The sequence below is a fragment of the Thermobia domestica genome, chromosome 3 (assembly GCF_964235325.1).
Source record: "Thermobia domestica chromosome 3, izTheDome1.hap1.1, whole genome shotgun sequence".
Lineage (NCBI taxonomy): Eukaryota > Metazoa > Arthropoda > Insecta > Zygentoma > Lepismatidae > Thermobia > Thermobia domestica.
Window position 1 is genome coordinate 7350022 of NC_137456.1, and position 14096 is coordinate 7364117.

At 36.6% G+C, this 14096-nt stretch overlaps 1 protein-coding gene across 7 annotated transcripts in view; it reads left to right on the top strand.

Moving 5' to 3' along the window:
• The window catches only part of Nmdar2 (glutamate ionotropic receptor NMDA type subunit 2), an 850349-nt gene that overhangs the window by 668685 nt on the left and 167568 nt on the right, over nucleotides 1–14096 (top strand). For all 7 annotated transcript variants that reach the window (XR_014130890.1, XR_014130891.1, XM_081753987.1 and 4 more), the window contains exon 5: nucleotides 8858–9041. Coding sequence is in view for 5 of the 7 variants with exons in the window: in XM_081753987.1 (XP_081610113.1) it covers nucleotides 8858–9041 (184 nt within the window). In the remaining 2 variants the exon portion in view is untranslated. The remainder of the gene's footprint in view (nucleotides 1–8857; nucleotides 9042–14096) is intronic.

Genomic DNA, 14096 nt, shown 5'->3' on the forward strand with positions numbered 1-14096 from the left:
TTGTCACACAATGTACATAACACATTAAGTGATTAATATGACTTTAGATTGGCTAAGTGCTAGTTCAGAGCAGTAACTACAAATCTTCGGCACAACCACTTTTTTTTCTAAATTCTAATATTTTTGATCTAATACAAGGTAAATTTTAATACTATTTAAGATAAAATTCTTTTGTTGATCTGTATATTACCAGATATAACCAGAACTTCTTTTCTTGATCTGTATATTACCAGATATAACCAGAACTTCTTTTCTTGATCTGTATATTACCAGATATAACCAGAACTTCTTTTCTTGATCTGTATATTACCAGATATAACCAGAACTTCTTTTCTTGATCTGTATATTACCAGATATAACCAGAACTTCTTTTCTTGATCTGTATATTACCAGATATAACCAGAACTTCTTTTCTTGATCTGTATATTACCAGATATAACCAGAACTTCTTTTCTTGATCTGTATATTACCAGATATAACCAGAACTTCTTTTCTTGATCTGTATATTACCAGATATAACCAGAACTTCTTTTCTTGATCTGTATATTACCAGATATAACCAGAACTTCTTTTCTTGATCTGTATATTATCAGATATAACCAGAACCACCATTGTAGCTGTAGGCACAGGAGTGCTCAGCGCGTCAGTTCTAGCTTTTATTCCACAAATTTAAAACTCATTCCACACATGTTGATTTTTGGCTTTATACTATTTTACGCATTCAGTTCAAAAGTTTTAAAACTCCAATCTTCTAATTTTTTATACTGCATATAAATTAGAGTATTGTTTGTCTGATGTATTAATCGAGACTGTTCAACCCTTACGATTAGAATTAGGAACAAGAATTCTGATCTATAGCCATATTAGCTAGTCACGAATGAGGGATGATATCCCTTGGCAACACACAATCCAAGCAAAGGCAAGGAAGGAAGCAGCATGGGAGCTGTATTTTAGCTACCATCCCGGTATTTGTTTGGTTTGAATTAGGAAAACTGTGGAAAACCTCATATTGGTGGAATGAGAAATTGGGAGGAAACGGGAGTACCTCGGGAAAACCCACGGACACAATGTTGTCCACCACAAACTTATTTGGTCAGAGATCAAACTAGAGACCTCACCCACAAGAGGTAAGCGCTCTACCACTAAGGCATCGTGTCCATTAGTCCTTTACTGAGGTTCCTTTGGAAGTCACAGTAGAAGATCAGCGACTGAATTCTGAAAATCGAAGATTATTCCCTTTTCCACTACTTCTTCCTGCAACATTAGCATCATGGCATCGAGTTGCCTACACCATATGAACAGATTTTGCGTTCTACGTATCGTAAAACCGATGATATAGCCCAGAGTGCCATCGACTCAGAAGCGTCTAATGTGCATTAACAGAACGTTGCTTAGGTACTGCTATATATTGGATGTGTTGGGGTTTGTGGTGACTTCACTTCTGGATTGTTGCAATGGAAACATTTTTCAACTCGATATTGCACAGTAACTTATAGTATGCATCGTGCGACAATTTCATGATGAATTTCACGTTCAACTCGTACTTCCTTTTCCGCTAGTTTAGCTTATTGATTACGTCAGGTTCATAATCGAACAATGATATATAATGTCAGAGAACTTCCGTGATAACAGCACACGGGACTCGGATACTTGTCAATACTCCATGGTTTCAATTTTCAAGGAAGACAAACAAAATTTTTTCCTACCTTTCCCAAACATTTAAACCTTATGTGATTCTGACGCATTGTCCCTTCCGCGATACAAGATATACAGTATAAGGTTTCTTGTGTATTTTCGTAAATCCTGTATTACTAGTTACCTTCTTTTTACGTTACAATGTTAATGTCCAGTAGTATATTTAGAGTTAAATGAAAAAGACTTGGACTTCGGAACAGGGTGTAGAAATGCGTGTTAAGAGTGCCAGATTCTTACTTCTCAAACATTTTTTTTTAAAATATACAGGGTGAACCTTAAAGATGTGCACGAACACCAGGTGGAAATTCGTAACATTAAAACAAGACACCTTGTTAACAATTATTTCTTAAATTTGGGAAACCGTTTCTTATCTGTGCACCGAGACAATATTTTCTTACAGATGACATTTGGGTATTCTCATTCATAAGGAAAGTAACAGTATATTTTCTCGTTTCGCTTTATGCAACCTTATGTACTTTTCTTCATTTCTCATTAATAAGAGTTTCAAATCTTGTTTCTATGAAAAGATATTCTCGGTGCACAGATAAGAAACGGTTTTTTGAAAGATTTAAGAAAGTATTTTTAACAGTGCAAAAAATCTTCTTGCATGTTGTCGAATTCCGCGGCGTGTACGAGTGACAGGGGTGACAACTTGGAATCGACAATCGAATCCTGGGATTTGGAACAGCACAGAAAGATATGTACAAAGTGCGGGAAGTGATTTGTGACATCAAAACTAGTTAAATGTGGATATGAACACTGGCAAACTGGTACATTAAGCAGTTACGCAGATGGAAATAATTTATGCACGTCTTTCTCTTCCGTTCCAATTGTTATAATTCGATTGTCGATTTCAAATTGGCATCCATGTCACTCTTATACGACGCGGAATTCGATAACACACAAAAGGATGTTTCGTCTTTTGATGCCACGTATCACCTCCAAAGTTTGTGCACATCTTCCAGGTTCACCCTGTATGTTGAATGGAATCCCAACCATGTTATTTAAAAAATATATACCCACAAGGAAAAAAAGATATCTTTTTAGGAGTTAAAACCCTTTGAGTTTCTTTAAACACAACTGAAGTGTGTTCCAAAATGGCTAGAAGGTTCTAAAACACTATACCGAGAAACACATATAGAAAACTTGGATCAAAACTAACTAACAATCCTCCGTCTTGTGTTAACGCTTTCAGATGCCAATAGAACAAAGATGCGAATTTTGAACAAGCGTATGATTGGAGAAATATCACTTCCTCTGTACACCACAGAATTATGTGTAGAGCGTAAAAGAATATACTGTTTTATATATGAACGTTTAAACTGTAGAACGTTTAGCACTTAATCCTGTTACACTGGATTTGATCATATAGTAAGCGTATGTCTCTTTATTCAAAGAAGAAGAATTAAAACAGCTAAAAGGGAGAGACAACGCGTTTTTTAACTGAAAGATAATATGACTCCAATTAAAAAGATAATGTTGTTCTAAAAAGCAATTAAAAAGAGATTAAATGTGGTGGGAGAGATTGTGGCGAGATGTGTAATGGTCTGATGCTTTCTTAATGATTCTGAGGTAATTGCTTTTGTTCACGTAACCTTAGGTTCGTGCCTCTGAATCTAAAACATCAAAGCAATATTCCGAGTTCTCGTCTTTGTAAGTTTTATTATTATTATCTCCGAAATCTAATACACAGAGGCTTTGCCTGTACATTTTATCAAAGAACTTCCAAGTTTTGGATAACGTTAGATTAAAATTCTCAATTAAGAATAACGAATAGGGAACGTAAAGCTGTCTGAAATTGTTTAATAGGATTATTTAAACTAGATGAAATGCCCGCTGTTTATACGGGAAGAATTATGGAAAATATTTGAAAGGTATATTTCAATCCTATTTCTTCCCCTTAGGAGAAATTAAGAGTTTACCATTATTACATTAATTTATATATTTGGTCTAGGAATTAATTCGTGCGGTTGGTACGCACACATTGAAGCTGTAGTACAAACACAAAATACATAAATACCTTAAGAAAAATATTGTCCATCGCTAGCCACCACTTTCGCCCATCTGTCAGGCAATGTACGGATTCCGTGGCGAAAGAAGTCCTCATCCTTGGAAGCGATCCAGTCAGAGACCCATGTTTCGATATCTTCTGAAGAAGTAAACCGCTGTCCAATCAAATCGTTGTTCATGCAATCGAACAAGTAGTAGTCCGAAGGAGCAACGTCTGGTGAATACGGCGGGTGGGGTAAAACTTCCCATCCGACATTTTCTAAATAGGTTTTGACCGGTTTTGCGACATGTGGGCGAGCGTTATCATGTTGAACAATAAGTTTATCATGTCTGTTCTCCCATTCTGGTCGTGTTCTGGCCAGAGCTTGCTTCAAACGCATTAATTGTCGTCGATAACGTTCTCCATTCATAGTTTCACCCGGTTGCAGCAGCTCATAGTACACCACACCTTTCATATCCCACCATATGCACAGCATAACCTTTGCACAGTGAATATCTCGTTTTGGTTGTGATGGACCTGGTTCACCTGGTTTCACCCAGGCCTTTTTTCGTTTAGGGTTCTCGTAATGGATCCACTTCTCATCACCCGTAATAATTCGATGCAGAAACCCCTTTCTGCTCTGTCGTTGAAGCAGCAATTCGCAAATGGTTTTTCGTCTTTCAACGTCTCTGTCTTTCAATTCATGTGGAACCCAATGTGACATCTTTTGAATCATTCCCATGGCTTTCAAGCGTTTGGAGACTGTTGTTTGATCAACGCCTAATGCTGCTGCAAGATGTTCCTGCGTTTGACACGAATCCTGCTCGAGCAATGCTGTCAATTCTTCGTTTTAATTTTTTTTTAGGCTGTCCAGCTCGCTCTTGGTCTGCCAAGCCGAAATCACCACTTCTAAACCGTGCAAACCACTTCTGACACGTTCGCTCAGCTAGAGCATGGTCACCATACACTTCCACCAAAATACGATGACTCTCAGTCGCACTTTTCTGCATGTTAAAGTAATGCAGCAAGACACCCCGCAAAAACACTTTATCAGGCACAAATTGCGCCATGTTCACTTAACTACAAACTAGTGTTGTTGACGCTTTAATCCACTGCCCTATACTACGAACGATACGCGATGACAGGGGTTTGCAACACATGTGTGGATACACGGAACTGTAGGACGCTCCGTTCGTTGCGCCATCTCTTGTCCACCCGCACGAATTAATTCCTAGACCAAATATATATCGAAGATGTTTCCTCGCTCCTCCCTTAAAACCGGAATTTTAAGAAACATTGGATTGGTATTCCTTGTACAGTAATGAAAAGTTTAAATATCACGTTTTGTTTTCCTAAATTGAGAGGATTGTGAGATATTCAATTTTCTCTTAATTTTGATCCCCACTCGCCCCTCCACAGGATCAGGTCCGTATCCACAGGGGTTTTAGGGAGGCAGGGCCGCCCCTAAAATTTTTCTGCCCTCCTCTAAACTTTTCACAGTAAGCTTGGAAATGAACTATAATATGGTAATGAACTATAATATGATTGGGTCGGGCTCCCCTAACTTCTACCGGGCCCCTTTACATTTTTGGGCTAGCTACCGGCCTGCATAGGATACGCATTTGGTCAAAGTAACCTACGTCTCGCCATGGTCCTGTCGAAAATGTAAATTTTGAAAAAAACGCTGTGATACCGCGCCTATTGTTAATGAAAAATTAGTATACCAAATTTCATCTTTTTAAGTTAAGAATATAGTGAAGTACTCAATTTTTTGCTTAAGTGTGAACCCCCGCTTCCTCCTTAGTGTACAATTTTAATCAAAATATCATGGTAAAACTTTAAGGCAGGCAAGAGTTAAGTCAAATGAAAAAATAATCAAAATCACCCCGGTGATCTATAGTTTATTCAAGGAACGTACAGTACCTCATGTAAACAAATACACGTGGTGATTGTTTCATTTTATTGGTTAAAGAGCCTTGGAACTTTCATGCAGCAGAAGGAAATAGTGCATTGGTTAGTAAGCTGCTTTTCAATGTTTCTGTTGCTTATAAGGGTCATTACCAGAAATACAATTTTCTTACAATTAAATAACAGAAACAACACTGTATCTAAGAAGTAAATTGAATTAATGCAATAAAAGAGAATACGCATGCGCAGAAACTGGATTTGACCCATCTTACGCGCGAATCACAGTTTACAATATGACCGTGTGCGTGAAATATATATGAAACATTGGCTAGCTACAAGTACGTGCTTCTTGAAAGAAGCGCTGACCGATAGCCAATTATTCGATGACTGGTGGAGTAATACCAATCTGCGATGTTTACATCAGGATCAGCAGGTTCGTTGAATGAACTTTAGTAGAAGTAGAGGAACAAACGTAGTTACCTTACTTATATTACGACAAACATTTTGGATACCAATGTTTATTCTAAATTTTTACTTTGTTCAAATGCTTAACAAACATCTACTAATTTATTATTATTAAAATTGAATTTAATGTATAATTTATAACGTATACTGAGAATGAAAATGTATGTGACGTACATAAAAATGTAGATTGTGGGTGTAAATCCTGAGTTTTTGGACTTAGCGTAGCCCCTACAGCAAGCGTATAACTGAAAAAGTGTGTTCCGAAAAATGTACTTTCCATACGAACGAAAGAACGGTGTATATATATATATAGTCAGGATCTCACCTACAGATGGACGTATGTAACATGTAGCTGACGTATGTAACATACCTACAAATATGTAATATATGAAAGACTGTTAGATGTCAGACAACCTACAGCGGCATGACATAACATTTTAAGCGGAAAAAAGTATGTAGCATATGGATAACGTATGCTCCGTACTGATTTCCCTAGTAAACATAAGGATTTCGTATATTTGTATAATATATGGCTATCTGGATAACGGATTTTTCTCCGTGGATTTAGTTTACTCAAACTGTTTCGATGTTATTGGTAAAGGGTCAAGAATATGTGCTAGGACAAAGAGAAGACGTTACGCGTTCTACAATCAAACGAACTTGTAATCAATTCTTCTGATTTCTGGGGCTGCGGTGGCTCAGTGGTAGAGCGTTCACCTCTGGTGCTTGGGGTCCCGGGCTCGATCCCAGCCCCCGCCAAGTAAACTTTGTGGTGGACAAACACCGTGTGCGTGGGTTTCCTCGGGGTTTTCCCGTTTCCTCCCACTTTCTTCATTCCACCATTTCATTCATTTCTCATAATCACCGTCTCCTTTAGCCTAACCGGCATAACCGTGGGACGTTAAACTCAAAGATTTCATTTCATTTCATTTTTCTTTTGATTTCTGGGAACAATACCCTCTACACATTATTCCATAACCCCCTAATCAAGAGTAGATCTGTAATCAAAACCTTTTCAGCATTTATAAATTATGTGGTGTTTATTTATCATTATTTGCGAGATTTCCCATAATCAACTACTTCTGAGCTCATAAACATTCATAACCAATCACAAACAAATGAGCCCAACTAAATACACTCACTCATATGAGCCAATGGAATGAGGGAAAGAACTGAGATGGGGGGAGGGGAAATATAATTTCTAGAAGCCTCAACCAGTTCATAATATCTTGATTGGGTGCAGCGTAACAGAGTAATGCGTTTAATCAGTATTATGAGTTTTCAAAAGCTTTAGCTAGGCGAATGGCTAATGGCAATTCAAAATCCCTTTTTCATCTTCTGAAATTTACGGGAAGCTTTAATTTATGTATATACTTTGTAGACAAGATCCAGTTCTAATTAATCGTTGCAGCGGAAATCGATCGTCGTGGTTATAAATTTTAATAAACAAGAGATTTCGTAGCTATTACTATCCACAAAAGGTAATAAACGATGAAATCGGAGCCGATACCAGATACATTTCTCTTTATTTATTCAACATTTCACTGAAGGTACGTTGTTTGAAATTGCAAAATAAACACGAAACGATTAATTTCTAGTTATCCACACAAAACCTTTGCTGCGATCGACGTCAACAAAACGTCAAAAGGTATTGCCACTGGCGTAAGAAACAAGTAACAGTTTCATTTGTATACCACGTGAAGAAGTTTGGTTTCTTTAACAGTTAATCGTAATTATGCTCTAAGTTTCATTAACCATCCTGAAAAAAATAAGAAAAAGAAACACTCTCATGACAGTACTTATGGGCCTGAACCGGTCCAACGCTATCTGTTAGCAAACGGTTGAACTAAGTCCAAGCTAGCGACGAACATTTGGTCAGTGCGCTGCATCGCCCTTTCTCTAACAAACATATCAGAAGCTTTCTTGACCTAGCGACCTCACGTCGTTATTTACGTAAGTCCCCAGTTTTCCTCACGACGCAGGGTGGAAGCCGAAAGTTGCGATACACCGGCCGGGACCACGCGGGGTGGACTCGAACCCTCTAAACTCTAGACTACGTCCCCACATTAACCATACCACATACTTTCATACACTGATAAAAATTCTTTACCTGGACAGCAGTATATTGTACCAATATACGGTATCCATATGTTTACTACGGACATTTGTACGGAACATACACACACTACTTTTTTCCTGCTTAGATGTTAAATCATGTCACTGCAGGATGTCTTACATCTAAAGATCTTCCCTATATTACATATGTATATGTATGTTAGGTACGTCAGCTACATGTTACATACGTCCATCTGTGTGTGAGATTCTGACCATCTATATACACTTCTTTTATTTGTATGGAAAGTGCGTTTATTCAGAACACTTATACGGAAAGTAAGTATAAAATATATAATACTTTTTTTCAGTTATATGTTTGCTATATGGGCTACGTTAAGTCCAAAACTACATAATGTAGGTATATAATCTACGTTTTTACGTGCACCATAAACCTATTTTCTGCGTGATGAGACTATACTGCTCTTTTAAGTTCATTTTAATACGTGTGCCCATTGTAAAGCATCAATTCGTAGGCTTCCAAAATTATTTCCTCTCAATTTATCAAAAAACACGCATGAGGATTTACAGCCATTTTTATCTTACATTTTGTTCCACGTAATTAGGTCTATTGATTTTTTGTCTGTTTCTTGTTCTTGGATATTTTTCTCTCTATATGTTAATAACGTAGTTGAATTCTTTGGTTTTCTATTAAAAATCTATGAACCAAATTCTCTTGCTTTCCAGGAGTCCATTTTGATACAAGCCTTAACCGTTTGGTGGAAGAAATCCCAACAGCTCTTAAAGTGTTTGGTTACGGTGTAGAGGATTTCGTGAATGACCCAGCGAACGAAAATGTTTCCTTAAATACCCAGTTGTCCTGTGAAGGAGTTGGCGAATCCAGATGGGAAGTTGGAGAACGCTTTTTCAGGTAAGCATAAGGAGCTCTTATATCATTGTATACAGCCGTTATTTATAAAAAAAATCCTTACACAAAAATTTAAATTATACCTATAGTTATCGCTGCTTGAGTTGAATTAATTCTAATTTTTAGTTATAGCTATCACATCCTGAGTTGAAATAATATTATTTTTTAGTTGTATGTATCACATCCTGAGTTGAAATAATTTTAATTTTTAGTTATAGGTATCACACCTAAGTTGGAATAATTTTTGTTTAGTTATAGATATCACATCCTGAGTTGAAATGATTTTAACTTTCAGCTGTATGTGTATATTGTGACATGAGTTTAAATAACTTCAATATTAAGTATCACGGTCTAACAAGCAATGAACAAAAATAAATAAATAAATTTTATTCATCATGCCTTGTAAAGTGAGGGGCTTATTAAACAATTGAACGACGCTTATTGAACAATTTGATTTTCGTCCCGTTGGGTCACCTCTGTGGTACTTCTCTCGCGGATTAGGGGAAGTTAAAAAATTTCCCCTAATACCAAGGGCGCCGATTTCTCTGAAAATTTGGGGGGGGGGCATTCAGATGCAGAAGATATATATAGCAGAATCTTCATATATATATATATATATATATATATGAAGATTTTAAGAAATTGCACTCAAATTATGCCAAATATTGTATATTCATAAATACAATAGGGGGGCCACATGAGCTTTGGGGGGCCCGGTCCCCCTTGCCAAATAGGCCCTATATTATCATTGTGCAACAACATATTACTAATACGAATAACCAACCAACTTACTGTATAGCCTGTAGGGCCCGAAGGTTCAATCCTGCATTTACGAAGGCTCTTCACTCACTTCTAACCTTAGCCAACTACATCCAGTTTCTACTTTATATTCCTATTTCTGAGATATTCATCTTAATATTGTCCTCCCATCTGCACCTAGGTCTTCCTAATGGTCGTTTTCCGATTGGATTTCCAGTTAAAAATTTCAAAGTGTTTCTCCTTACTTCCATTCTGGCTATATGACCTGCACACCTAAGCATCCTAGACTTGATGACCCTAACAATATTTTGGCGAGAGATATAAATTATGCAGTTACTCGGTATGAATTTTCAGCCATTCCCCGTTCCTGTTCCTCTTGGATCCGAATATTCGTCTCAGGATTTTGTTCTCAAATACTTTCAGTCTATGTTCTTCCCTCAGAGTAAGTGATCATGTTTCGCAACCATACAGCACAATAGGCATGATTATCATTTTATATATTTTAAGCTCCAAATTCCTCGACAGAATTCGCGACGACAAGAGATTTTGAACTAAATAATAATAACACGAATTCCCTGCTTTTAGTCAAATTTAATTTCTTCGTGAATATGATTTTCGTCTGTTAATTTTGATCCTAGATATTTGAAAGTATCTACTTTGTCGAAAGTATTTTTTGATATTTTCACACATCCACAAATTGCAGTATTATGATCCGGGACGAAATTCCTCGCATTTAGTTTTCTCTGCATTTACGTCTAAACCCATGTGCCTGGAATCGTTTAATAAGATCAGTGCATTTCTTTCTATCGTTCTCCTTCATCCCTTATTATTTTTACATCATCAGCATACGCCATAACCTGGTGAATACCGTACAACCCTAGGCCCTGGTTCCTATCTTTGATTTTTCTTACAGCGTACTCTACAACAAATTTGAATAATAATGGCGACAATGCATCCCCTTATTTCAGGCCATTCCCGACATGAAAGCTCGTGGACAAGAATTTATTACTATTACCAATAATAATAATAATAATAATAATAATAATAATAATAATAATAATAATAATAATAATAATAATAATAATAATAATAATAATAATAATAATAGCACTAAGCATTATTGCTACCACTGGAGGTGTTGAGTGGTACAGTTTGTCTTGATTTTAACTAATTATTATTAAATTCTTCGTGATTTTTAAATTCCAAAATTTCGCGACACATATTAGGAGACTGCATGACACACAAGTATGTTGCGACACATTGGTTCAGAACCACTGCTCTATAGAGCAAAGCAGTGCCCTAAAGTGTTATGCAACCCACACGAGAGATACGTGAATTGGGTTGCGTGGCATTCGAGGATATCACCGTACGGAAGACGATAAGCATGTGAAAGCTAAACATTATGTTTGTGTGCATTTAGGCCCGGTAGTAACGAGTAAAAATGAATTTTTTTTAGGAGGGAAATACATGTCACTAACCTGAACAAAACATTTGATTGAGAACAAATCACAAGCATTTTTTTTTAAGCCTAACTCTGACTCTCACACAAATATTTGATACAAAGAAACTGGAACAACGGATAAAATTTAAAAAGTTACATAATGCGAATTTTCACATTAGCTACACGCAACCCTGTATCGTATAGATAAGAAAGGTAAGGCTCGTAAGATAGCTCAGTTAATAATCTGGACTTAATTAGCTGACTACCGTATCAAGTTCAACATTTCTTGAGACTGTATTTTTGAGCTGTTAAGTGATATGAATGTCTAGTTAGGTAATGTGTCGCCAAATTTCGCATCATATGTTTCTTATGCACTGCAGTGATGGAATGGGTCAAGGGTAATGACTTTCAGTCAGTGGTGGCGATTGGACGTTAAAGTGGAGGTGTAATATGTGATCTAAGTATTTGTAAATCAATATTAGTTTGACTGATTGATGCTAACACTTTGTTCGACTAAAGGTTGTATAACTAATAGAACACTATCTTTTTCATTTAAAATACCATATATCGTATTTCATATTTCATTAAGTAAATTGACAAGAGCAACGCAAGTAGGTTTTAGCCCAAAGTATAAGAAGAAATTTGATTCCTTGCTCATGAACATTTTAAAATTCTGTCTGGAAAATTGTGTGATGATATTATTTAATAACAAATTTGCGAAACAAATAAATAAAAAGGATAATATTAATCATAGTAGTGAGTAATAAGGCTTGTTTTGTAGAAGTTATATTGTAACTGGGGATTAATGGAACAACTTATATTTTTAATTCCAGATATGCCATTAATTGTATGTTATTGCTCTTAAAAAAATGAAAGACAGTAAATACTACAAGCATATGCTACGATATTTGAAGAAATTGCAATATCAATTGCTTTGAATTGCAATTAAAACGCAATTCCTGTAGCTTTCTAACTCCACGGGAAGACAGCCAATACGTATTTACGCAACGGCAAATATTATATGGCATCATGTTTTTCCAATAAAGCAGTAAGACATACAAAACATTACATTTTCAAATGAAACTATATACAGTAAGCGGTCACTTCAAAAAAGTGGGTCACTTCACTACCCTCTCTTACCGCCGCCCGCACTTTCGGTTGAATGGGCTGGATCTTGCCTCTCATGCTCAGTCTGACAATGGTGACTTGGACAGCACCGACAACCAGAACACACTCTCAATGATATGGCGAAATGACCATATTTTGTCGGGTCTCATCGACCTAATTGAGATTCTCTAGTCACTGGTATGTCTGGGTCACATTGTTCACTCCGAGTTATGATTATTTTCTGTCACATGGTTTTGTAACTACTTCAGAGTCTTTAAGGATCATGGAACACAATGTTTGGGACACATTCCATCATAGATATACAGATTAAATGCGACATGAATAGCAATTATCTTGTTGTTTTTCAAATTGTTTTTTTTTTAAAGAGAAGATGAATTTACATATTGCTATTATTATTACTATCACTACTACTACTAATACTAATAATGGTAATGATAACGATAACGATAATGATAATGGTAATGATAATAAATGTTGAGTTTAACGTTAGAAAAGTGTTAACATTTAGCTTGGGATGTCTTTCTGCTGTAACTATTCCTGAGATACTAGATCCAAGAAGAATTTATCTCAGAACCTTTTATGGTTCCTGTTTAGTTCTCCTTGCTTTGAAGTGAAGTTTATGAATCAGCATCTGTGTAGCAAAGCTCTAGACGTTAAGGAATTTCCCTATAACGAGTGGGCTGCGGCTGGCTGGCGTTACATTTAATGACCTCCTAGGGAGAAAAGAGAACCTGGTAAAGCGAATCATCAACAGCCACCACCAACCAACAGTTTGTTTTACTACGCAACCGCTGGACTTGCAAACTTTCCTTAAGTTTTCCAACTACTAAACGGTGCATCTAAGAGATTCTTCTCTGAGTTAAGGTCTGCTTTGTAGAGTACTGGTCGTAAGGTATGTTTATACCTCTTTCTGTCGTATACACAACGTTTATAGTTGAATTCAGCTAAAACCTCTGTATCCTTTCTTCCTTAGATTACTATAGCGTACTGTAATCATAGTACCGCAGATTTCTTCATTCGATGTTATTTAAAAGCTTAAGCGTATTTCTTAAAGCCGTGCTTGTTTGGAGTGCAATGCTCTATTTAAGTTTCGAAGCTGGAAGAGAGTAATCCATGTCTGTTGAACTAACATTTGCAATCATCATCATCATCATAGGTATTCTGCCCTTATTGGTAGGTCATTTGCCGCAGCTGAGAAGCTCCGATGCTTCAGGGTTTTTATCGTCTTCACGTATGATTTTTCTGTTTCGATATCGTCCATTAATTGTAGTCTCCTTCACCCTTTCCATCTCTTTCCTACCACCAATCCTTTAGTACGTCTCTCATAATACAATTTTTTCTTAGACAATCTCCCAACCAGATTTTACTGCTGTTCTCAACAGTATCTAAAGTGTTCTTTTCTCCCCCACGATTTCTAACACCCGTTCGTTATTTTTCCACTCAATCCAACTCATCCTTTCCATTCTTCTTCACAACCACATTTGGAAAACTTCCAGTCGTTTTTCATTATTGCGTAATGTTCATGTACAATACAGTACAATACTCCACACGAAAACATTTGCAAGACCATGAAAAAAATATTATTTACTCAAGACACGTCTTAAATGGTACGATGGCTTAGTAATACAACTCTTACCTCTGTGCTATGGGGTCCAGGTTTGATTCCAGGACATGCAAGTTTCATGCTACATTCTTATTCTTCCAATTATTTCCTAACAGTCTCTCTAATT